Here is a 26,906-nt window from a genome sequence, read left to right on the forward strand (position 1 = left end):
AACAACGTTAACAAGAAGAGTTGTTGTGTATGGCACTGTGCTGTGAAAAGCTGAGATAGCAAACAGTCCTGAGGAAAGGCTGTAGCACTTTGTCTCATTGCTGACTTCTCAGACTTGTGAAAAATCATGGCTGAATTTGTCTCTAAAGCACTTGCTCCTATGGATTATGACTTGAAAGACCAAAGAAAACTGATCTTGGGTATATGCCCGGACATTTCTAAGGTCTCAATAAGCCGGTTAATTTCATGGCAATATGATTAAAAACCCTCATTTAGTGAAGCCCTATATTGCTTTGGGAAGGGGTGTTGGGGGGAGGGAACAGGCAGGTCATATACTAGAGCTAAAACAAAAACGTACAATTTTTTCCGTTATATTAAATACAGCAGGGGGTGAAAGAGTGAAGAAAACAATGAAGTAGGGTGAATTAGTAAATGGGATTACTAATTTTGGTTAAAGGGAATTACCAACTTTGTGATGTTCCTAAATAAAGCTCATGTAATTTATTACATGAAAAAAAAAAAAAAAAAAAGGACGCCCTTACTGCTGTTATCAACATAAAATGAAGACAAATCTTTTAATGTGATTTCAAAACATTTATTTTATATTTAGGCTTAAAATTCATGTTAGAGGAAGTAACTTGTCTATCTTAGTTCTATTTTATGAAAGCCATTGCAAGGTTTCCATTTTCTTTCTCAAGTGTGAGGTGCAGGAAAATCGGTGAGGGAGGGAAGGGGGTTGGAAAGAGCAGCAATATTAAAGCAGTTTATGATTAAATTTCTCATGGAAAATTCCCCTTGCAGATAATTGCAATTACTCTCTGCTTTTTGTGAAGGTGATGCAAGAGGGTACACAAGAAAATCCCAAAGTATGAATCAGGATGAACAACTTAAATTCTGGAAACGCTCCACATGCGGTGTTTAATACACACTCAAGTCTACTGCACCTGGATTGGGCCTTCACCACTCTCCCCAATACCCAAAACACGCTTCTATTAGGATTCTTTTCAATGCCATCTATGCCATTTATTCCCTGATCACCCAAGCCTTAAACCTCACAACCCAATGAACAGGTACTATTACTGACGTTTTGTAGATTAGGAAATCAAGGCACAAAGTAATTTACCCAAGGACATCAGCTACTAAGTGATGGGGCTGAGAACGGGGTATGGACAATCTGATCTCAGCGGTCATACTGCTTGATGATATACGAAGTCACTCAAATAAAGAGTAACTTTTATATTAGAGACCTTATTTCCCACATCTCCCAGGGACTGAAAGTTATTTCTGATTCACATTAACAAGACATGTTAGAGCCTTGGATTTATGTAGTCAATAAACAAACTTTATTAATTATTCCTTGTAATAGATACTGAGCTGAAACACAAACTCCTGTTTTAGATTTTCTATCAGCAAACATCCTGTTCAATAATAGTCCTTGGGGGTTTTGAGTACATTCACAAAATGAAATCCCAATTATTGCTGACAACAAATGAGCACATGTGAAGTTTTTCAAAGTAAGGAAGCTGCTTGAAAAACACAACTTAAAAAAAAAAAGAATGTACTCATTACTTAACAATAGGCAAATAAAGTTAAACCAACCACTAAACAGGTTTTAAGTGAGGCTTCTTCCCAGAACTTGGAAATAAAGGAAATTAGCCCTCAGAATTTACTTTTGAGATTAATGGATCACAGCGAACAGGTTAAGTCACTTTTACGACACCAGAATTACTCCTAGCCACACAGCCTTCCATGTATCTTGCTTATCTAGCTACCTTAAGAAACTTCCGGCAGAATACATACTAGTAAGTTAACAGGAACAGAGGAGTCACAGAAGCAAAAGCTGGCTGTGCCCAAATTAACATTGTGGAGTAACAAATGGATGCACAGTATCAGACCTAAAACCCTCAGAGCATCCCAGATCCACTGGCAAGATCATCTCTACTGTAATGACAGATGTTTCAGAGGCAAACTTCTCTTACAAAACAAGCAAACTTCTGATTATTTGGCTTACATTTGTCCGCTTACAGCAATCAAATTTCAGATATTAATACAGCTGTGAATTCTCAAATTAACACAATAGTACCATAACTTGGGACCCTAGAAGGGTAGGAACAGAATGTGCTACTTTTCCAATGCAAAAACCCCTAAATCAGCCTATCACAAACAAACTGGTACATGAGATTAGCATGTGTCACCAAGTTTCTCTCATGTGTGGGGTTTATTAATCCTTCATCTGGGTAAATGTGGTTAATGAATCCTACTGCATCCCAAGAAAGCACAGACTGCTGAATCAAGAATTCTCCATAACCAAAGCTCTCATTTTTCTTAGCAAAGACATCTTAAAAATCACCTAGCTATTTAAGCACAGTAGTAAGTGAGAAACAATTGCTTTTTTGTTTAGATAAAATTTGGGAACAGTGAAATATCTTGACAGTAGAACTGTCTCCCTTTAGAGATATTACCATGTTTTTAAAAATCCTTATTTATTTCCATAGTAAACGCAAAACCTAAAATATCTAATCAACCAAGGGTACTTTGAGAGTACATAATAGTCATGCATATGTAAGCAGTGGTTTATTTCTAAGATTAGTTAAGGAATAAAAATCAGTGACTTAAATTCTCAAATATAACCAAAAAATGTGCTTAAAATGTTTTAAGGCAAGACATTTGGTAACTAACAAACACATTTCAAATTTGGTTATCTGAAATAGTCATTTCCTTTAAACTATCTGAAACTAGTCATTTCTTTAGTTCAAAGAGGATAGGCCAGAAAAGTAACGTATCCTACATAATTATAATCTGTTCGCACAAAGTAGTGTAAGCACCCCTTATGACATTCTGCATGAAACCATGTATCATGGTAGAAATTTTCTCTTGACACTTAAGAACTCTAACAAGATCGAATCTGCATACACAGAGGAAGATCAAGATGCACTTGTAACTGTTTTCAAAGATAAACCTTGGGGTGACTACACAACTTTTCAGTATTTAAATACCTGCAACAAGAAATGAACCTCAGGGTTAAACAAGAAAAAGGAACTAGGACATTTTGCAAGGTCTCACCACTCAAGGATATTACCATCAGTTTATTTGGTAAAGTAAGCCTCTGAGAATGTTTCTGTGAAAAAACCACTCCTTTGCTTTGGTTCTGAAAATATTGTATTTTAAAATAGCTAAGGCAAATATTTAGGGGGCACAGCTCAATATTGAAAAATTAGTTGAAAGAGGTAGAAGTAAAGCCTTTCTATGTAATGTGCTTCTGCATAAAGGTAACAAATCTATGATCTTTGATCTAGGGAAAACACAACTAAAAAATGAATCACTCTTTTATAGGACGTTTAAAGATAATGCTTTTTAATAGTTCAAATATTTTTAAAAATCTCATCAAAAATGTATCACCTTAACAGTACTTTGCACATGTGGAATTTCATACCTAAATTTGATACTATTTTGGTTTATTTATGGCTACTTACAAGAAGACTCAGTAATAATGTCCATTCATTGGAGTCTTTTTCTTTGGTTGAGCCTATTGGGACCAGGCTGATGAACTACTTTATGCAAATGAGATGGTTAAATTCATGGCAATATGAATTATAAGGGTTCTCATTTAATGGAAACGAAACCTAGAAGAAATTCCATATTTTATCCCCATTGTGGTTTACGGAAGCTAATATCCTGTTCAGAGGTTGAAGAGTTTGAATAGCTCACACAATCCTGTAAAAATTACAACTGGCTGCCCTTTAATAAATAAAGTCATTGTAAAGAATTACATTTACAGAGTGAAAAGTGAATACATAGCATTTCAAATTCAATTTTGGAAGTACTAATAAGTACTGACCCATAACAATATACACTAGCTACCTTTTTAACTGTCCATCATTAGCACCAATAAAGATTCAACAAAATTACCTTTATTCTCACATCTCAAAACAATTCTGCAAATTCTTAGTGATAGTCACGGACCTTAAATATTCACATTGTTTTCTATGTCATACTGAAAATAAGTTCACTACTTTTCTGCATATTCTTTACAAAATCTTATTAAAATTCCTGGTATTATCAACCCAATTATACAGTAGCACAACCACCCTACGTCGTTTCACATGATAGCTCCTTAGAGGTTTCACATCTAAATTACCAAGAACAAAACCCTTCCCTCCCTCATCTTGCACTCATCTTAATTCTATACTAGTCCTTGGATTATGTACCACTGTAAAAGTATAACTGTATCAAAATTACCATGTTTATGGATACAATAATATGCCATACAGAGTAACAAAGTTACATGTGATGACAAAGATTACTAAAGTTATGCCAGACAAGAACAAAGTCAGGACGTGCTAGCTAGGCAAAGTCCCTAGAAAGAGGATCCTAGTATCCTAAGTTCAAATAACATTGACCAAATAATGAACAATTATCTTAAAAAAAAAAATTATAAAGCTACTGGCAGATCAGGTAATTGCTAAATAAGAGTAGAGCACGAGGTTAAACTCTCTAATATTTACAACTGCAACATACTTGAGTAAAATTACAATTGTGCACATATCAGTGGCTTTGTAACAAAAATAATTCATATACATAGAGGAAAAATTAAGACAGTTTTCAATTCAACAGAAGTTGAATTCAACCTATCTCAAAGATACTCAACAGCCCAAAGATTTACCACAGAATTGAAGATTAGCTGATAAACCAGAGCCATGTTACCGGCATTTAAGACAAATTTTAAACAAGTTAAAGCCTATCATTTGTTCCGAAGTCAGAAGACTGTGCAAACTTGACTTCAACAGGAATATACTGAGATGTGCAAACAAATGTAAAACCTCCACTAGCTGTTTACCTGGAGGCTTACCTTTTTTTTTTTCTCAGTGAGCTTCCTGTTAACAACCATAAGCTATAAATACAGGTACAATGCACAGTCAATGATCTTTTTGTTTTATTTATTGTTAGAATATAAAAGAACTGAACAGCAATAAGTTTAATTTTATTTTTATACGGAAGACTGCATTTACCTGAAAAAGAAATACGGCATCGCACACAAACGCGCTTCAGGGGAGAAGTATGTTTCAGAACACGGTGTCCTTCTGAACGCTGAAGGACAAGCGATTCCTGTTTACTGTTCAGATACGTAGTGTTCAAGTTCTCTATTTAAGAAAAAGACTTACTAATTCTTCACTAATGTAAGTTTTTGTGAATTTAGTTTTCAAATCACAGTCATCTACATAACCATTATTAACAGCTCTGTGTTTATAGTACTGCAACAAGCCAACAAACACTTAAATGCACTTCACATCAAGAGTATGTAAACTTTATTTTTTCCTCTTCAAGCCTTCAGAAAATTAGGGGCTATTTCAGCAGCCAATCTGGTCAGAACCTCTGAAGGCAGAATCAGTGCCTCACAGTGTAAATGACCATCTGTGGCACTGCATACCCATCTGGTAGTGAAGTGTCCCCCTTCAGTGGCTTCCAGTAAGGCCTAGAGTTTAAGGTTAACATGAAAAAGTGCCACCTTTGTTTTAGATTAGTGATGGACTCTGACAAGATAAAATAAAGTTATTCTGTATATTGTTATACTTACAAGCAGCTCCAATCCTGAGTATTTATGGTAATATCTAAACATACAAAAATGTATGTACATTTTTCTCCACTTTCTTGTAAACAGTTGTCAGTATACTGTTTTATCCCTTTATCATTGAAACATGCAAATCATACATACGAGTATAAATACACAAAAGAAAACAATTTACACTCATTCAAAAGCCAAGCAACAACAAAAAATAGCTACAGTATTCAAATTATAAATAAACAAATGCTTGAGGCATCTTATATTCCTAGAAGCAGCCAGCCATTCACCCTAATGTTCTTAGCTGCAATTGTAGAAATACTGAGTTTTGCACCTTCCATGCTTTTACAGTATTTATAACACTATCATATGTGGAGATAAAGACTTGTTTACTATAATCTCTTCTTTTCAGAATGAAGAATAAAGCAGCACTTAACAAATATTGAAGCAGTGGCAGTAACAGCAGGTGTTACCACTGCTAGATCAGGAGGAAGTTTTCCATTCTAACAATTTTTAAATTAAAAAAGGAAAGGAAAAGTGGACCTAAACAAGTGATCACATGTTCATTCCTTGGGCACTTAGCAGCGAGTCCAGCATGTCGAATGTGTCTTTGTAGTCCATATGCTGGCTGTGTGCACTGAACTCGTGATTGACCTCAGGACCGTTGGTCTCCACTGGCTTCTTGTCCAGTTTCACGAGGGTGCTGAGATGTCCGTAGCCCACCTGGTATGTGACAGGGGGAGGAGGGGGTAAGGGATGGTTAAAAACAGAGTTGTGAGAGGATACATACTGCTTAACAGAGGAGGAAGAACTAGATGAACTACCTGAACTTTTGGAACTTTTGCTCATTTTGGAGTGATGGTTGTGAGAGGCATCACTGATATGCAGCTTCTTCCTTGAAGAGCTGGAACTAGAGGAAATGCCATCACTGCTCAGGCCAACAGGACTCCTCAGCACAGGGGGTGGTACCCCCTCAGCACTGTGCTTGCTGCCACCACTGCCGCTGCCACTGTGCGAGTGGGAGTACTTGTGACCGCCGGGGTGGTGGCGGCTGGCAGGGTGCTCCTTGTGCTTCTCCTTGTGGTCCCTGCTAACATGCGGGCTTGAATGCTTGCTCTTCCCACTGCCTTCATCAGAAGAGCTGTGTCTTTCTGAGGAAGAAACTTTTATCTTCATTTTCAGTTCTTCTTTACTGACACTTTTATCAGTGGGTGGTATTGGAATCCGTAATTTCAGCGATCCACTCTTTTCCTTCTTATCTGCCATATATTTGTCAGGTTTTTCAGCATTTGCAATGGGAATTTTCATTTTAATGGGAGAGGTTACAGAACTGCTGCTGGCTGCCTGGGACTGTACATGTTTGTGTTGCTGTTCTACCTGGGCAGCTATATAATGATCCCTTGCCTCCAGGTCAAGGGTTTCTAGCTTACGTTTTTCTCTATATTTATCTAAAGACATTTTCTGAGGAATTACTCCAGGAGTAGCAGAAATTGGCCCATGGTGTTTACTGCTTCCTGCTTTATGAGTATAATCTTGCTTAATAGAAGAATGGTCAGAAATTTTGTCAGGTCTGTGATGTAATCCTGAATGCAGTGATACAGAAGGTCCCTGCTGGAAGTTGATGCTGTACTGGCTACCAGACAAAGATGTCTCCTGTTTCTGTGAATACATCTGTTCTGTCCTTGCCGACTCTTGATGCTGAGGCCATTCTTGGTGTGATGACAAACCGTATGAGGTACTTGGCATTCCTGTTGCTAGCACTGACAAATTATCAGACGCATGGCTGTCTTGAACAGAAATATTTCCTGAATTCAGAGGTACTGGTGCAGGGAATGTTGATGTGGATGGTTTCTGAAAACTTGGGTTGGTAGGCACACCAGTAACACTATCTACTAAAATGGAATTCTGGACCAAAGATGAACCAAGAAGTGGTGTTTCTGATACTTGTCCATCTACTTTTGGTTTCTTAGCCGCCTGATTAGCCTATTTAAATAAAACACAGAAGAAGCAATGACAGCAAAGGAATTTAATACAAATTTCTCTGCTTACAAAAATTCTATATTAAATACATGGAAATAAAATCACCTGGGGTTTCACTTTATGTTGCCAGTAAATACATATCTTATTTAGAGGCATAAAAAGGATATAAATAGTTGAAAGCACTGGTTTTAAATTAGATGCAGACTAAATCCTAGCCCAGCATTTGAGAAAGGAATTTAACTCGTCTAAGCTTTAATTTTCCTGTTTGTAAAGTGAGGAGACTATTTCCACGGTAATCACTATGAGAATTAAATAAGGAATTTATAAAGTATTAATAGCAAAGTCTACTGGGCACCATAGTTGAATAAATTATGAGTGTATGTAGCTTACAATACACTGTAATTACTTACAAATACTGGAAATAAGAATATTTAAGCACAAAAATTCAAACGGATTAGCTATGTAGTTAACAAATTCATGTTCTAAAAACCCGCCAATTCTCTTACCCTCCAGTTTCGAATCCTCTTCAACCTACTAGGCGTTTTCTCCAATATTTGTAGAAACTCATGTGTTAGCTCTAAAGATAAAATTCAAATTTAAAACTTAGAAGGTGCCTTTAGATTTAGAATTCTCTCAAGTGGGCAATATTAGAAAGAAAGCTGAAGAGTTCATCTACTTCACTATCACCCTCCTAACTCAACCATCAGCACATACAGAAGTAGACACAGCTCTGAACTGGTATTTTCAAAGATGAATCTTAAAAAAACTTGTTTTAATTAAACAAAACAAAACAAAACAAAACACTCCTCCCACACCCCCTTGATTTTACATGCTTACTTAGAATCTCTGGAAAATTTAGTCACATTTAAAAAATTCCTTCCAAATGGAAAATCTCTATTAGGCAAACATCATAGTAATAATTGTGATGGGCAAGATCCATCAGTAGATTCTTTAAAATCAGTGGGCAAAAGTTTAAGGAAAAAGAGAATATTTGTATAATCCCAACATACTGTCCTCAAGATATTTATTAATTATAAAGAGAAAATTAGTAACTTTGTGACCTTAACCAAGTGATCATGATTATCATTACCAGCAATACGACATATCAACATGATACCCCATGATAAAATGCACAGTAGGATACAACCCACTTCTGTGGTATTCTTGCCAAAAACGCGTAACTTCACTCTAATAATGGGAAAACATCAGACAAACTCCAATTGAGGAACATTTTATAAAGTAACTAACTGACCATTCTTCTTCAAAGTGTCAAGGACATGAAAGAAAAGGAAAGACTGATAAACTATCACAGATTGGAAGAGATTAAAGGGGCATGCCAACCAAATGGAACATGGGATTCTAGAATAAAAAAACTGGGGAAATTTGAGTAAAATCTGTAGTTAATAGTATTATACCAATGTTAACTTCTTGGTTTTGATAATCATGTTATTATTATAGAAGATGTTAACATTAGAGAAACTGGGTGCAGGGTATAATAGTACAGAATCTGTACTATTTCACAATTTCTTTAGATTTAAAAGCATTTCAAAGTTAAATGAAAAAAACTCCTTTTCCTATACCCATAACTTCCTAGCAATCAACACTAGTAACATTATCAGTAAATCACCCTGGTCATATTTTTACAATTTTTTTCCTAAAATTTAGGATTACAATGAGATGACCCACTTTTCCAAAATGGTGTGGTTATGATGAATTATAGTTTTTGACTCCAAAATAGTGTCATTAATAAAGTTATTGGCCACTCTCAATACAAATAATAATATTAGTCAAATGAATTACAATGTCATGTAATATTATTATTATTATTATTTTTTTTTCCCAATAGAAATGGCTTCAGAACTGCTCCCAGTTTTATTAGGGTGTGTCGAACTGACATTTGGTGGTGATTGTGTGGTTTTTTTTTTAAAATTAATTAATTAATTTATTTTTGGCTGTGTTGGGTCTTCGTTCCTGTGCTAGGGCTTTCTCTAGTTGCGGCGAGCGGGGGCCACTCTTCATCGCGGTGTGTGGGCCTCTCACTGTCGCGGCCTCTCTCGTTGCGGAGCACAGGCTCCAGACGCACAGGCTCAGTAATTGTGGCTCACGGGCCTAGCCGCTCCGCGGCATGTGGGATCCTCCGAGAACAGGGCTTGAACCCGTGTCCCCTGCATTGGCAGGCAGACTCTCAACCACTGCGCCACCAGGGAAGCCCACGTAATATTATTAATGCCAATTTAATAGAGACTAGATTCATGCAAAAACTCGGCACCATTGTATGCTCACAAGCTGTGACAACTAATTCCTGCTAAAGTCTCAGGAGCTTTTCGATTCAGTCTGGATGAAAACAATCTAATGTCTGTACTACCATTTCTTCATCTGAAAAAAAAAAGACCACTTTTCTACTTGGACACAGCAGTAAATCTAGCAGACACATGCCTTTGGGTCCAAAATTAACAATAAATTGTTTTGACTCAATTTCAGAAAAAATTCAAGTTATAAAAAACACATGAGGGTTTGTTATTAATCATTAAAAAAAACGAAACAACCAAGCCCTGCCCCCCGCCCCCCCCCCCCGCCAAACCCTGTTACAGGTAGGCCAAATACAAGCCAACGTTGTTCTGGGGACAGTCATTAAATGAATTATTTTAGTAAACACTGATGCTTCAGACACCATGATAAAATTCAGATACTCTTAATATCTTATACTTTGTTACTTTACTTTTACGGGATCACAATGTGATCCCATAAAAATGTGAGAAAAGGCTGCTACATAATACATTGAAATTTTCAATGTGTTAAGTGTCCAAGATTCCTATTCAGTGGTTCTCCAAATGAATAATGTACTTGAGCCTTTTCAGAATAGAAGCAAAGGGATATTTAGGTGCCTCCTGTTGTGTCAAAAAAAGACCTCACCTATTGATACAATTTAAGAGCAGGATAAAAGGCAGATTACTCGCTTTTTGTGAGCTTTATTTTAGCACCATATATACAAACTATTTTTATTAAGTTTATGCCTATTTTATCTTATCTATTGACTGCTAAAATAAGACGGTGGCATAGGTAACCTAATTTCAAGTCACAGATGGAAAAAAAAAGCCCCCACTAGTTTTTTATTTTTATTATTATTTAAAAATTTTTTTTACTGGAGTATAGTTGCTTTACAATGTTTTTTTTTGCCCACACCTCGCAGCACGCAGAACTTCCCCAACTAGGGATCGAACCCGCATCCCCTGCAATGGAAGCGTGGAGCCCTAACCACTGGACCTCCAGGGAAGCACCCCCCACCCCCAGTTTTTAGAAGATGTTATTTCAGCTCACTGAAGATTTCCTACCACTCTGAATAACCTTTAAAAAAAACCTCTGGCAATGTAAGGAAAAGAGGATAATCATGTGGCAGTAATACAGCATGAGGTATATAATCCAGGAGAAATTTTTCAGGGAGGAAAAAAAAACCCAACAAAATCAAGAGACCTAACAAAGAGCATATTTTACCACAAGGGTAGGCAAACTATCACCAGTGGGCCAAATATGACCTGCATCCTGTTTTTGTAAATAAAAGTTTTACTGGAACACAGCCACTCATTTTACAGGTTGCGTATGGCTGTCTTTCCAGCTGCGGTGGCAGAGTTGTCTAGGTGCATAGATAGTATAGCCCACAAACCCTAAAATAGTTACTATCTGGCCCTTCACAGAAAAGGGAGCAGACCCTTAAAGAAATTTCTGTCTTAAAGAAGCATCTAAGATATTAATGGAAAACCACATTCCAAAGCCATAGGGGTCTCTCACTTTATATAACGGAAGTCATGTAAATCCAGTTTTCAAATTAGCTTCAATTTTGTAAAGGAAATCAGGGAAAGCCCACAAAAAGAAGCAGAAAACCTAACATACCAGTTTAGATTTATGTATATATTAGGTAAGAAATGTTATCTATCTCCTTTCTGAAATCTAGAGTGCCTGGTTAAAATGTCTTAATCCCCAAGAATCCCCTGCCTCTGGCCTGCTTATTTCTCTACCACAAAAACATCCTATCAGGAGACCTCCAAATTCCAGGTCCATAATGTACAGAACTTACACTCCCAATCTTTCCTTGTCAACTCATACGTATTAATGCAAGACAACGACACACTTTACCATCAGTGGAACAGAGCAAGGAATATTACCATGAAAATACCTTTAGCTCACTGCTTCACATCTTCTACAGTAAGTTAATACCTGACTTTGTGTTTATACATTTTAAACTCAACAAAATTAGTTTACTTTATTTTTTATTTATTTTTAAAAATTTATTTATTTTATTTATTTTTGGCTGCATCAGGTCTTCGTTGCTGTGCACAGGCAGCTTTCTCTAGTTGTGGCGAGTGGGGGTTACTCTTCGTTGCGGTGCGCGGGCTTCTCATTGCAGTGGCTTCTCTTGTTGCGGAGGAGGGGCTCTAGGAGCGTGGGCTTCAGTAGTTGCGGCACACGGGCTCAGTAGTTGTGGCGCACGGGCTTAGCTGCTCAACCGCATGTGGGATCTTCCCGGACCAGGGATTGAACCCGTGTCCCCTGCATTGGCAGGCGGATTCTCAACCACTGCGCCACCAGGGAAGCCCAAAATTAGTGTACTTTAAATTAGGTATTCTTGTATTATCAACCTGTAGTACTATAAATCATATTTCTTTGAAAAGTCCTGAAAGGGCTTTAGATATTGAGTGGTGGTTAATATATGCTCATTTTTTCCCCCTTTAGGCTAATGAATCCTTATTTTCATCCTGTTCATTTGATCATGTAACTATACTTTTCTCTTTTTAAATAAATTTATTTATTTATTTATTTTTGGCTGTGTTGGGTCTTCATTGTTGTGCGTGGGCTTTCTCTAGTTACGGCAAGCGGGGGCTACTCTTCGTTGCGGTGCGCGGGCTTCTCATTGCGGTGGCTCCTCTTGTTGCGGAGCACGGGCTCTAGGCACGCGGGCTTCAGTAGTTCAGTAGTTGTGGCTCGTGGGTGCTGGAGCACAGGCTCAGTAGTTGTGGCGCACGGGCTTAGCTGCTCTGCGGCATGTGGGATCTTCCCGGACCAGGGCTCGAACCAGCGTCCCCTGCATTGGCAAGTGGGTTCTTAACCACTGTGCCACCAGGGAAGCCCTGATCATGTAACTATACTTTTAAATTGTACTGCCAAATTGTTAAAATGGAATTACGTCTTTAAAGAGTCTTTATCTTTTCAAAATAGATGAAATGATGTCTGGGATTGGCATCAAAATAACTATGGGGGAAGGAGGATGCTGGATTGGCCAGAACTGATAACTTCAATTGAGCATGAGTATATGGGGACTGAGTATTTTTTCAAACCTATACAAAAGTATTTCAAACCTATACAAAAGTAGATAGAAGTTTTAATCCATAATAAAAAGAAAAAATTTTAATGTAACAAAAAGATTTATTTTCTCTACTTACCATCTAGTAATTCCAGAGTAACTGTAGGATCCACATATTCCCACCAATGTTTTCCATCAGTTGACACGGGAATCTCCCAATTGGACCATTTGCAAGCCAAATGAATGCATACACATGCTATCACTGTTGGTTTATACTGAAGACAGAAGGTTGTAAGATGCAGACTGTTGTGGAGCAGGTTTGAAACGAAGAGTCATAGAAATTCAGATATGTAAAACAAAGAAAAACATTTACCAATAAGATTAGAGCAAAAACAAAATTATAAAGGTTTTCTTTTTCAAGTCTAGAGTATAAAACCTTATTTTATTAAATTAAAAGTTAACATTATAACACTTTTTATGACTATGGTCAAAAAATTTGAACACTAAAAAACCTATATAGATTATGAACATTTTCACACTCTTACTTCCTAGAGTACATTAGTATTTTATTAATACTACTAATATATTAATATTTCTAAATTTTTTTTTACATCTAAATTAAAAGTATTTTTACCTCTCTATAAAAGGAGAGGAAGACAGTATATTTCAACTAATTACTACATACAAGTAAAACGCTTTAAACTTTCTTTGGTGGTATTTTTGTTTCTTTTGTAATGTCATGGCAAAAAACTAAAGAAAAAGCAGAAGACTGTAAAACTGACAAGGTGATTTCAATAACACATCATAATCAGGGATTACCACTTGATGTGGCTTAACAAACATTAATTCTTAAGTAACTCAGACAACTTAAAACCTATCTAGGTAAAACTATCTTCTTCTCAGCAAAGCCACAGAGGAAACTTACCTTTTGCTGAACAGCTTGAAGGCCCAATGTTGTTAAATACTACAAAAATACTACCTCTCTCCTTCCATGACATGCCAAAGACTGGGCATGTAGCATGTCACAGCTAGCCTCTTCTAACCAAAGTTTTAAATTTAAGTGATTTGTTTTGGCCTTGTTGTTCAGAATTTCTAGGGATAGAGGTTAAATCCCAACAACATATACCTAAGAAAATATATTGGCTTTTGCCAATCCAAAGTTTTAAACAAAACTTAACAGTGTCACAAGAAATTAAGGACCACATAAAGATGGTATGGTCCACTCCTCCCCAATGACTCATTTTAAAAACAAATTTAAATCATTAATATAATCAATCTAGAACAAAATTAATATATTAGATGTGAAAGACTTTTAAAAACTATTCTTCCAGTTCAGTTTCAGAATTGATGAAAATGTCTACTGATCAAGCACAAACCCATACCATTCTTTATATGAACTGAAGAGGAAGTTTTTTTTTTTAAAGTAAAAATTATACTTATGCAAATCAAGGCACTGATAGGACGTGACTACTACTAATCTACTACTGGCGGGTATTATCTGGAAAAAAAAACCCAAGTGATATAAATTTTATTTATTAAAAAAGCTTTAATGATTATTTTAAAGTTAAGATTGGATCAACGTGAAATTTTTAAAAATTGTCATTTAACTATAATTGTAAACTAGAAATAGCTTTATACTTACCAAGTTGCTCGAATTTCTACGTTAAGTTTAGCTCTTTGTAATCTTTAGCTGCTATTCAGGCTACCAATTTTAGACTTATGCACTCACAAATCGAGAATATGTCATCAAAAAGCACCACTACACTTCACATTGTGCATTTAACCCCTCTGTGCCAAAAGTCCCTTGTACAATACACCGCAAAGCAGACAGGAAGGTACCACCACAGTAGATGGTCCAGTCTCCTGCTGCAACAAGGGTAAGAGACACATTGAGGGGGCCCTGCATTAAAGGAAGCTATAGTGTGCTACAACAGTGCAACAAAGAGGGTCAGGATAACAACCTGTTGGTAGCCATGAAATAGGATGTCTGTGCCAAATCCTTGCTTGCTGTAAGAAAAGAAAAAAAAAACGAAGACAATACTATCAGCTTTAACATGCTACCATCGAAAAGTTCTCAACACAACAAAAACTTCAAAGATTTGTACACAAAAAGTAAATTTTACTTACTACTTACAAATATCACAAGAGCGCCATCATTTTCTATACTACTGAAAATCTTCAACAACATTCACTCAAATGTTTCTTGCTATCCCCCAAAGATCTGAGAAACAAGCCGATTTGCTTTTAGCTAGCCAGTTACAAGGGCTAAACTTGTTACTAAGTTAAGCATCTAGTCAGCTAAAAGTTGCAATAAAGCATTCTCCTGGATTTAAAAAAAAAAAAAAAAAGAAGAAGAAGAAGAAGAAAAGATTTTGAAGTCTAATACAAAGAGTTGCCTGCCAGACTTAATCCTCAGTCATCATATTTAAGTTGGTTTAAGTACTTCCACCAAAAGAAAAAAACAAAAACAAACCCCCAACCCCCAAACTCAGAGAGGACAAACTGCTCAGTTTTTCATCATGCTACTAAGCATCAACAGAGAATAAACAACCTAGAAACATCATAAGGATGTAGATATAGAAAACACCACTGTATTATTTTTAAATTATATAATCCAGTTAACCAAAACGTTAGAAAAGATACAAGTACTCTAGAGGGAATCAGGATGCTTCAATACTGGTCCTCAATAGAAAAGCAATTTTTAACAACTAGCTTCCTGAAACACTGAAATTGAAAACAGTTCCCCTCTCCCTTCTTCTGCTTCTTATTCTTCCCAACAGGGATGCTTCTGCTATAGTCTCCCCCTTTTCCCCAGTTACATTCATAATCACTGACATACCTTTCCTCTCTGCTCACCTAGGATCAGTTCACCTCAGCTCACCCCCTCTAACAGGTCTCAAATTCCTTGCCCTCTCCTATTTTTATTTGTGGCACCTGTAATTCCCCGCTGCCCCATGTGGATCATCAACATAAAGGTTTACAAAAGGGATTTGGGTTTAGCAGAGTTGTGCTAAGGAAGAGTATCAAAGCATCAGATGTCTTGGAGGCAGTGTGACTTAAGTATGGCATTCTTTCCTGGTGGGGAGGGAAGGAGAAATCACAGAAATGAAAGGTCCCTGTAAAATGACATCAGCCAATCCTGCAGCAAAGTAGCATAGTAACTTTCTCATCTCCAGAGGTCAGGGGCAGGGGAGAACTTCAAAGAACTCAAACCTTTTACCCTCACCCCCACCCACGAAAGAATCAAAACATACAGAAAAGTAAGTAAAAGTAAGTTTAAATTGCTATTGCAGTTTTCACCTCAGAATATGTAAATTCAATAACCCATTAAAAGTCATTGAAACAGAGAAGAACATGTAGGGAAAATGTTCTTTTGTTAGCTGAAAGTGGTTTTAGGGGCAAAGGAAAAAAATATACCTAACACGAAAGAACATTTTAGAAGTGGAGTAAGATGCAAATTACAGTTACTTGAAATGTTAGTCAGACAAAATGATGTTAAACACATATGAGAGTCGTACTAAAATTTAAGAATTGGTCACATTTTAAACATTAACAACAACAACAACAAAATCAGATTTAAATATTTTGCTTTGCATGATATATCAAATTCATAGTTTTTGTAAATGTTTAAATTTTACTATTCAATTTTGCAAAATAAATGGACTTTAATGTCTCTAGCTTCTTTAGATAGGATTTAAGAGAAGCTGACTCAAATTTCACAATAGTAAGCTGAAAATTCAGTTTCATTTCCTACTAAGAGAGTGTGTGTGTGTGTATATGCACATACACCTACATATTTTTTAACCTATATTTAATATCTTCAACATCTTTCTTTTCAACTTAAGGCAAATTATATGGCTCTCCATTATTTAAACAAAACAGCTTACCCTTTCAAGTTTTCAGGAAAACAGAACTTCTCTAAAGCTCTATTTCTTAATCCAACATCTACACTAGTTATCTATACAATTTTATACTACACTGTAATACTGAGGATGAGAAAGTGCTATAAAATATATAATCATGAAGAATAGAAACCAAAATTAAATATGTTCTAGTTTAGTTTATAAATGATAACATTTGCTTTTAGGATTAAAAAAATATAAATGGGATTTTTATTAGTCCATTTCTTAACAATGACAACTGTGGTACCAGACAACAGGTTTGTCTGTTTTAATATGTAGCCATTAGCATAGTAATAAAACCTTAACCTCGGTATAAAGTGAATTCAATTTAGAATGAATAAGAGAACATTTAGGTGAACACTAGAAACAAGGCCTTCAAAAGTCTTACCCATTTTGTTTAGAATAAACCTAAACAAGTCTGGTGGTAAAGGAATGAAACTGCAAAATTTCATTTTCAAAAAGAAGTATCAGAAAAAGGCACACTAAAGGTTCCAAGTGGTTGCTATTAGTGTGTAACACTTCACATGGTAAACAGGAAAGTAGAAGTAGTACTGCATGCATCTGTGTGAAAAATTATTTCTAGAGATACAACGATAGATACATAGGATTCATTAACAAGAGTAGAAAAAATATATACCACATGCTTTATAAGGAGTAAAGAAAACAATACAAAAACTTTGTACTCCTGTTTATAAAAGGTTTAATAAGTATATCACATGCTGTTATATATCATGCTATATAATAATTTCTTCATTATACACAAAAAGGAAACCATTTTTAGTAATGCTAAAGAACTTTGAAAAATGTATTAAATCAATTCTGTTCAAACGAACATGGGCAAAACATTTCCCAAAATGACAAATCCGCTAAGAAAGGCAATTTTTATCTGAAAGATTTGAAGCTGACCTCCAAATTCTTAAACCGTAATCACTTTTCAGGAAGTCAATCAAAGTTTCAAATAAATTGGAAATTAGTACTATTTTCTGCACCTATATGTTAAATTTGGCCTACATCTTAAATACTAACTGAATTGGGATGGGCATAGCCCAATGGGGAAGTAGAAAGAGTCCTAATATTTGCAAGCCCGCTAATTTTTTAGAGAAACAAGACTCTCACCTAAACTTAAAGGAAGCTATTTCACCAGGAAGAACCAAATATAGAAGTAGATGAATAGGTAGGTGTAGAACACTGAAAAATAATGCTTCAAAATGACATTTCTGCCATTTTAATAAAACTCAAGAAAAGGCTAGAAGAACAAAATAGCATTCAATTATCAATTCTAGACAATAAAAAGCATTAAAACTTAATTGAAAAGTTTCGCTTACCTCTTACTAACTGGGTACATTTCACCACATCTGTGTGTGGGTGTTCAATGGTGATCTCAAAACCTGAAATGAAAAGCACTTTTTTTCCCAATCACTTACCACTATAATACTTGCCTGAGAAATGCCACTCATCACATAACCATAAACGTATATTTTTCATTATTAAAAAAACTCAAAGACAAGTTTCTCATCACTGACATGTTTATTATACCCCCAATCATAAGAAATAATATCTTCTCAAATATAGTGTTCCAATTATGAAAACTGACAAAGTTATTTAGAGATAAGTAATATTTATTCAAAATTCTCAATTACAATTAGTTTGAGACTATCCTCAAGTTAAAAACAAACTAAAATCATGACAAATACAATTAAACAAACTAAAATCATGACAAATACAATTATTAAGCTTGCCCCACGGTTTAAGCAGGGAATTCAACTAGTAACATATTTCTTAAATATATTCCAACTCTTTCAGAAGATGTGAAAAGAACATTTTTCATAAATATAACCTTTGGGCCACAGTGGGAGAAATGACCTTTTAAATATGGTCCTCTTATTTTCTCACTGTGCCTTAAATCAATGGGTTTCAGTTAGCTTATAACTACATTTCATTACTAATAACAATGAAATTGTTAAGGCAAGTGAACCTTATAGGCCTCAAGATTAAATCAGTTTCTAAAACCAAAGACGACATGTTGAAAAGTTATCATGTCCAGTCAACCCCTTAGGTAGGGCAGGGTTTTTCCGTTTCCTTTTTTTTTTTAAAGTGGAGGTCGTTGTATGGTGCCTTCAGCAGTACTAAAGAAATAACATCCTAATAAACAGATTATCTGGATTTATAAAGTTATTGTGTGGTCTCTTCGTATTTCTACTGTTATTAAACCTGCAAAATCCCACTTTAACAAAAGCCATAGTTATATCTTGTAAATTCTAATGCTCCCCTTAAAATAATGCTATTCATTCTCTGTGTTTAAGAATCTTGTCATCAACAATATGAATACGATACATTGATTTTATATGATAAAATAACTATTTTAAAATGTTATTTTCCTTCAACTTTCATTATTTGTAAAATTTCATATTTATATAATAAAATGGTAACATGCTAAATAATTGGATTTGGAAGGAATAAAAAGATTCTCACTTTTATTTTTATATATTTATATTATAAAAACTTTCAACAAGTTATATGTGTTTCAAACAACCTACTTTTGTAATAAAAAGAATCTGTCATGATGGAAAGCTATGATTATTAGACTTCTATTCAACATTTGGGAATGGAGTACAAATAAGATAAAAATAACTACCATAATAAATAATGATTATTTATGAAACACTATGTGGCAATTTTTTAAAAAAACAACCTTTCATCTTCAAATTCACAATGCTAAAGCTACATTATTATTCCACCTTGCACATACAGAATGGCGGTACGAAAGGTAAAGGAACTCTGACCAAGTTTAGAAAGCAAGTAAAGAGGCCTACATACTTAAGCGCAGATCTCCATAAAGCCTATGTTCTTCCCACTACACCCTCCTAGGTTCTTCCAGAAGTAATATATGACTGTACACAGTCAAAACCTGCTTAGGGCTCAACCTCCTCATGAGTAAAGTAAAAGATTAGAATAAATGATTTTTACAGATACTTAAGTTGCACAAACCTTGCAGACAATATAACTTTCAGACAAGGACGATCAACATTTAAATAACTACTATGTCACATTTAAAATGATGTGATAGGGACTTCTCTGGTGGCACAGTGGGTAAGACTCCGTGCTCCCAATGCAGGGGGCCTGGGTTTGATCCCTGGTTAGGGAACTAGATCCCACACGCATGCTGCAACTAAGAGTTCGCATGCCACAAGTAAGGAGCCCGTGTGCCACAACTAAGGAGCCTGCCTGCCTCAACTAAGGAGCCCACCTACCCCAACTAAGACCCAGTGCAACCAAATAAATATTTAAAAAAATAAAATAAAATGATGTGATAAATTCATAAGCTCTAGTACAGCAGGACTGCTATGTATGTTTATACATATTATAGTCATACACAATAGCCCTAAAGGACCATTTTATTCCCCAATGCAAATCCAAAATGAAGCACAGTGTCTCAACTATCTGAAAATATAAGAAATCACATTGAAGGCTATGTTTGCCTTTCAATTAAATGCTAATAAACAAAATTAAATTTTAAAAAATGGCTTCCTTAGAACCAGGCAATACTATTCTGGAACCAAACCTTATTTTCAAATGAAACTTTCTTCAATGATAAAATTATTCCAGAAATCTTTTCCTTTATTTAGAATACTGCATTGAAGAACACACACACAAATAATACCTGACATAAGTACATACCTAGGGTTTGTAGCATTATGGTTTCAAGTAAAACCAGTTCTTGAGTCTGCTGAAGGTAAGCCTGCCAGGTAAAAATAATAATATTAAAATGCTTAATAAACATAACACTACTAGACTATGGGACTGTTAAATCTCATGAGTATTATAGATTCATTACGAACTACTACAAGGTAGTTTGGAAATATGAAGAAAATAAAACTGAGGGTGATAGAGAAAACCTATTTTCTGTGATAATTCTAAATTCAATTACTTCTAATACAGGAAACTCTAAATTCAATTACTTCTAATACAGGAAATGTAAACAAAGCAAAACAAAACAAAACAAAAACCAATCTAAAAATAATAATATGAAAGGGGGTAGGTTAATTGAAAAAAGACATCTCCAGTCTGTAAGGTAAAACTTTACCCAGGCATTGGTGCTTCAGGACTCATTAAGGACAGGAAGCGCCAACCCAAGTAAGATTAAATTCAAACTGGCCTTTAAAGAAAAGGATTCATCAACTCACTCTAGGATATTTCATGTGGTAATTCCTTGACTGTCACAGTAGGTCAGTGCGTTATTTTTTAGAATTAAATTCCTCTCTTCAGAAAAGACAAAATAAAACAATCCCTCAAACCCCTAGATCAAAAGAAAAAATTTTAGCTATAAAATACCAAAACAATGTACCATACACCTGTGGGGACAAAAATAGACGGTCTTCTCCCTCAACTTCAATAAATCATTGCCCTAATGTAATTACTTGGGGAATAAAAGGTAGGAAAACTTTCCTGCCATCTCATTCTTATATCATGACAATTGACTAAGGTGATAAGAAAACTATATTATATATAAATATTCATTTCTGTAAGGACATATTGCTAAACTTAGAGTGAAAGCACCTTTAATTTTATTTATGCCCATTTTGAGATCACTGAGCTGAATTTTAAAACATAGATTTTTCTATTATTTGAACAATACCCTAAGCATTCACAAGAAATAATTCTGAATTTGTAAAGTTAATAGAAACTATAAGAAGTAACTTTAAATAATCATACATTCTCTATTATTGAATGGCTACATTAATATTTTAGTCCCTTAAAGCCAACATGTAGGATAAAACCTGTCATTAATAAAATCAGATATATTTAATTTGGACCTTAAACTTGATCCAAATCAAACTGAATTAATACAGTCTGGTAGTCATTCAGTAGTTAACAGTTCCTGATAAAGCAACTCACTTACATAGGAGTGCTAGAAAAAGGATTTCAAAGGCCCAGAATGCTAGCTTCTGTTTTAAGATGTCAGAACATTTAAAAATGGTGTTTTCAAACAAGGTCTATTGAAACATTGGTGATGAACAAGCTGTTTGTAAACCAGTATTACTCTTTAGGAAAACAAAAATAATTTCAAAATGACACTCATGAAAGCATGGTAAAATAAATCTTTATGTATCAGAGAACAGTAGTAGCATCCACGCATTAATAAAGGAACACTTCTATAAAAAGAGTAATTACTGGTCTAGAGATAAATCCAGAGGTTTTTCTATTCCTTCATTTGCCAACAATTTAAGAAAATTATATATCTCTGGTCTTAAATACACCCAAACGATGGAGGTGATATGATATACCCTCTACATATATCACAGGTTTGCTGTGAGGATAAACAAAATGTGAAACACTTAAAAAGTACCTTTGAATCAAAGCTTTACATGATGCAGAATGACAATGAAATTCATGAACATAACATGAAATATGTTTCTGTCAGATCACTTCCTGGTATTACATTCCTAAGTCGTAATAGTAATAAGCAGCATTGGAAGGCAACACTAATTGAATTATATTTTTATTAAGTCTAAATAATGAAAAGGTTTCAAAACCCAAAACATCCAATTTTTACATACATCACACTTAGTATCCAGCAGTGGCTCTAGGGGATGAAGACAAGCATGTGCTACTTTGATAACATGTTCAAGTTTTCGAGCCTGTTCTTCTACTTTTGCAGCCAAAAATAATGCAGTAGGTGATATTATCTGTGGAAAAGATAAAATTTGGTGATTTAAAAACAAATAAATTTTGGAAACACCTTCTACTTTCTAAGGGGGGGGACATGCAAGAAAGGAATGCAATATTAATAGTATGAACTGAAGTTGGGCTATGACGAGATTAAATTTTTAAAAAGTTATTCATTAGATAGAACTAGTTACCTCAGTCTATAAAATCTGTTTTACTTGTTTTGCAAGTAGAATTCTAAAAGGAAAAAGACTTATACTTTAGCTAAAAGAAAGTTTAAATAATATTAACACACATTGTGGAGGTAAAGGAAAAAACTCAAGCAAAATAATGAAGTCAAAGCTTTAAAAAAAAAAAAAAAAGAAAGAAAAAAGAAAAAAAAGAAAAGTGGGTAAAGTATACCCAGATTTTCCCTCTTTTGAGGCAGTCACCACTTACTAGGATTCTTTTAATCAATGCTTCATTTTGTGGCTAAGAGCTATACAATCTTGCTCAAGAGAGAAAAAGAACAAGAATCTACAAGGCAAAATAAGAGGATTCTGAACATGAAACTGCTACTTAATATCTCTATTACTTCAATACAGCAATATTAAAAGTAGCTAAAAAAAACCAGGAAATATAAACATGTAAGACAAACCAATAGAGTAGAAACCTTTCTAACTGGAGATGAAAAAAGTAACTTTTGTTTGTTTAGCTTTAGTAAGTTATGTTCTTGGGATAGAAATATAAGAACATTGCACTATAGAGATATTGACTAAGAGAACAACAATTCTGAGCAAATATTTATCCAAAAACTTAGTAGTACACCAAATAATTGCTGACTCAGAAAACTGGCATAATTTAAATTCAAATAACATTCTAGGAATACATACAAAAAATATGTCATGAAAAGATAATTTCTAAACATCAAGATTCAGGTACATTATTTTTCAAGAGATGAATATCTGAGTCTAACTGCATCTGAGGGGTTATCAATCACTATACAGAAACAATGCCAAAAGAAGGAGGGGAGGAGAGAGAGGGGGGCATAAATCGAGCTACATGATTTGGGTAGTTAACATAAGGAGAAAATTTGATACAGGGGAGGTGGACCCTTTCTTCTGATAGCTTTTAAAACAACTTATAAATATCATTCTTGAGATATAAAATTTAATCACTGGATTTTGGATCTGAAAGGGGCCTTCTCTAGTCCAACTGCATTTGCAGATGAGTAAACAGAGTAAAAATGACTTCACGAAGTTCTCTTCCTATGTATAAATCTTTAAAACATACCTAAAATTAAGTGAGTTTCGCTACAAACAATCAGATATAATGTTACCTTAAACAGACTGAATAATTCCATCTTGGACTTTCAATTTATTTCAGTCTCTTAAAATTAAAATTACAACAGGAAATGGTTTAAAAAATTGAGAATGCTCAGAAAAGCAACTTATTCTTAGTTTTCATAGATATAGACTAAACTGTTATTCTTTACAACAGATTTAATCAAGCAATACCAAAATTAGTCAATATCCTTGAAATACCAGTTATATGGCAGTCATCCAGGGCAGGGGGGGTCCCTAAGATGGAGAAAGTGTAAGATAACTGAGAGTGGACAATTATCTTCTATCTGTTCTGTCATTCTGTCTACATACTGAAAATTTCTTATCACTGCTACCTAGTCTGTTTGATTAATTCCTTTTCTATTTTACAGCTTGCCTCAAAAGATCACACCCCCCCAAGGTAAAATTCCCGAGTCAGAGCAAATTGCTCTTCTTTATTCAATAGGAAACGGTGTATTCCTCTGTCATTGTACTTACACTGTACTCTAACTTGGGGTTTATTAATTTTGTCTGCCCTACCAGTCTAGAAGCAGCTTGAACACAGAGACTAAATTATTCATTCGTGTTCCCATTACCTAGCATTGTGCAGCTGCTGTTCAAAATACTTGCTGAATGAATGACATGTGGATAATCCATATATTAATATAAAGGCACCAATATTAAGTTCAGAGTATTCCAAATGTCACAACAAAAAATCGAAGAGCCAATGCCAAGGTAAGAAATGCAAGAGACACTCAATAAAATGAAGATACTCTTAGTTTCCCACAATCTCTCATTTATTATCTCGTTCATGTCTAAGAGGGAAATGGCTAAGTCAACCTTCAAATGCTAGAACTCTCTGTCAAACAGTGAAGCAATACAGGCTCAAGTGAAAAGTCAAATTAGACTGAACTTAATATTAATATTTAAACTGTCTTCCTAACGCCAGAATTTCTCTTACTTGCCTAAAGGGCACTTCTAAAAGTCTCCAATGAGTTTTTCTTGGTAAAATCTCTTAGGACTCCCAGTCACAGCTCCATCCTCTTCAGACTTTTTGTAAACCTCAATATCAAGAAGCACTTTCAAACCACATAGCTCTTCTCCTTAGAAGACAGTCTCAATGGACACAAAATATGCATGCTAGTGAATGATTCTAAAATTCTACAAAAAAGTTTTAAAAATTAAGTATTCAAGGAGCTAATAAGCAATGATCTTCAGGATAGGTTCCTGGTTTATTTACCCACACTCCTCACAGAAGTCTTTCTGTTCTCCCTCTAAATAGGGCTCAATTCTCATCCTCCTCCAGTGCAACTAATACCCAACACTCTTCCAAAGTTCCTGGTGAAATCCACTACCTCCATTCACATTTCCTCCTCTACTGCCTGCAAACATCTTACTCCATCAGGGCTGTAAAAACAAAACAAAACAAAACACCTTTTTAGATATTTTGTGAATATCCATGCGAGGCTTTAATTTTAAGGATGACTAAGGAAGGTAATCAAACTAGGTACCACTGTTTTTTGTATGAAAAGCTGACTTTGTTGTGTGGCTTATTAAAACAAAAATAACTCAAAAACCTTTAAGTAACGACAATACTTCTAGTTGGTCGGTGGCTTTTAAAGGTGAGCATACTTTTGAAGGCAACAAACATTCATTAGCAACCTTGGTTCAAAGTAAAAGAATTCACACCAATATTGGAGTAGACATTTGGTTGGTTCAAATGACCAATTACAAACTGAGATTCAGTTCACTGGGGACAGGGACCATGCACTCTTCATCTTTTGTGTTCTGGTACTGAGTTTAATAAACTTTCTCAAGTTACTGTAACTAAAGGGAAGAAAAACTGATCTTTAAATAGTGTCCACAGTTTGTCACTCTAACAGATGTACAACTATTTCAAGGGCATATTACATTCTCAAAACAAAACAAATTTCTACAGAAATATACCATACAAATGATGGAGAGGGGGAGGTAGAGGTGATGAAGCCAGCTGTAGCACAGTAGTCAGACTGCCTCAGTGGAATCCTGGCTCTGTTATCTGACTAGCCTAGGCAAATTACTTATTCTCTTTGTGGCTCAGTTTCCGCATCTGTAAAATGGGAGAAATAGTATCTGCTTATAAAGTTGTGGTAAGAATTAAATGAATCAATATATGTAAAGCACTTAGAATAGTGCCCCATAGTAATATGACTCAAATATTATTATCACTATGCTGCAAAATGAAACAACAGTTGTGTATTTTTAGGGTTGATCTTAAATTTAAAAAGTGATTTAACACGCTCATCAAAATTCCCTTCTTTCTTGCTCACCTTCTTTCTTCCACGGTTAAACTCAATTCTTTAAAGGGTTCATTGTAGTCCTAACTAATAAGCAGATTCAAACACTGAAATGATGACACTTGACTTTACTTCAATGATTACACTTGTACTCCTCTCTTCCCTTCTCTCTCCAGTTGTTTTTACATTCTTCTCTTATTCTATTCCTTTGTATGTTTCCATTCCTACCTCTTGATCTGACTCCCTTCCTTCTCCATCTTTCTCCTCCTGCCCATTCCTGGCCGCTGTCTCCCCTTCTGCTCATGATGCCCTCACTGCTGACATTCTTCACTCTCCATTGCTGGCTTCAACCCTGATAGTTGGAGGCAAGGTCAGTTTGCATTAACAAAAAGGTTGGGTGATTTCTAAGTCACTGAAAATGGCTACATCAAAATCAGTTTCAAATAAATCATTCTGGTCTTTATTCTTTTAGTAGTTAATTTTCTGCATACACTTTGTGTATACATTTTTATTTAAGAACTAGCCATAGCTATTTTATTACTCTTCAACTTTAGATCTCCTAATCCAAAAAAGCCCTAACAGAAGCAAAGACCTCCAAGTCTGCTTTTCTATTTGCTAATACATCATCAACAAGCTTTTTCTAATCTTTTCTTAGGTTTCATCTTTAGGTCCTACAGGCTGGTGAGGCCATTTCTGCCTTGTCCCTTAACTGCCCCAACACTTCCTGTCCCCTAAGAGTAGGAGTAACTATTTTCTGTGCCTTGAAGACGCTTCATTAATAAATATCCAGCTAGTTCTAGGTATCACAGTCTGAATTTGCAACTCACTTGCCTATGGCTATAGCTAAGGAAAAGTGGTAATGGTAAAACTTCAGCAAACACTCACAGAAAGAGGATCCCAGAACAGGAAAAGTAAAAACTTAGAT

At 35.2% G+C, this 26,906-nt stretch overlaps 1 protein-coding gene across 10 annotated transcripts in view; it reads right to left on the reverse strand.

Annotated features, from left to right (window-relative positions):
• Positions 1-5,288: 5,288 nt before the first annotated feature.
• The window catches only part of CCNT2 (cyclin T2), a 46,932-nt gene continuing 25,314 nt past the window's right edge, over positions 5,289-26,906 (reverse strand). For 2 of the 10 annotated variants that reach the window (XM_068545225.1, XM_068545224.1), the window contains 8 exons: positions 22,296-22,424; positions 20,416-20,476; positions 18,063-18,125; positions 14,797-14,842; positions 12,975-13,138; positions 8,046-8,116; positions 6,384-7,542; positions 6,126-6,282 (listed from right to left, as the gene is read on the reverse strand). In XM_068545225.1, the coding sequence (XP_068401326.1) occupies positions 6,215-6,282; positions 6,384-7,542; positions 8,046-8,116; positions 12,975-13,138; positions 14,797-14,842; positions 18,063-18,125; positions 20,416-20,476; positions 22,296-22,424 (1,761 nt within the window). In that variant the 3' untranslated portion in view covers positions 6,126-6,214. Of the gene's footprint in view, positions 7,543-8,045; positions 8,117-12,974; positions 13,139-14,477; positions 14,843-14,962; positions 15,152-18,062; positions 18,126-20,415; positions 20,477-20,921; positions 21,183-22,295; positions 22,425-22,598; positions 22,628-24,945; positions 25,113-25,652; positions 25,795-26,906 lie in introns of those variants that run through there. The other 8 variants (XM_068545223.1, XM_068545222.1, XM_068545228.1 and 5 more) reach the window with 7 other exon arrangements.

The sequence above is a fragment of the Eschrichtius robustus genome, chromosome 5 (assembly GCF_028021215.1).
Source record: "Eschrichtius robustus isolate mEscRob2 chromosome 5, mEscRob2.pri, whole genome shotgun sequence".
In the NCBI taxonomy this organism is placed as follows: Eukaryota; Metazoa; Chordata; class Mammalia; order Artiodactyla; family Eschrichtiidae; genus Eschrichtius; species Eschrichtius robustus.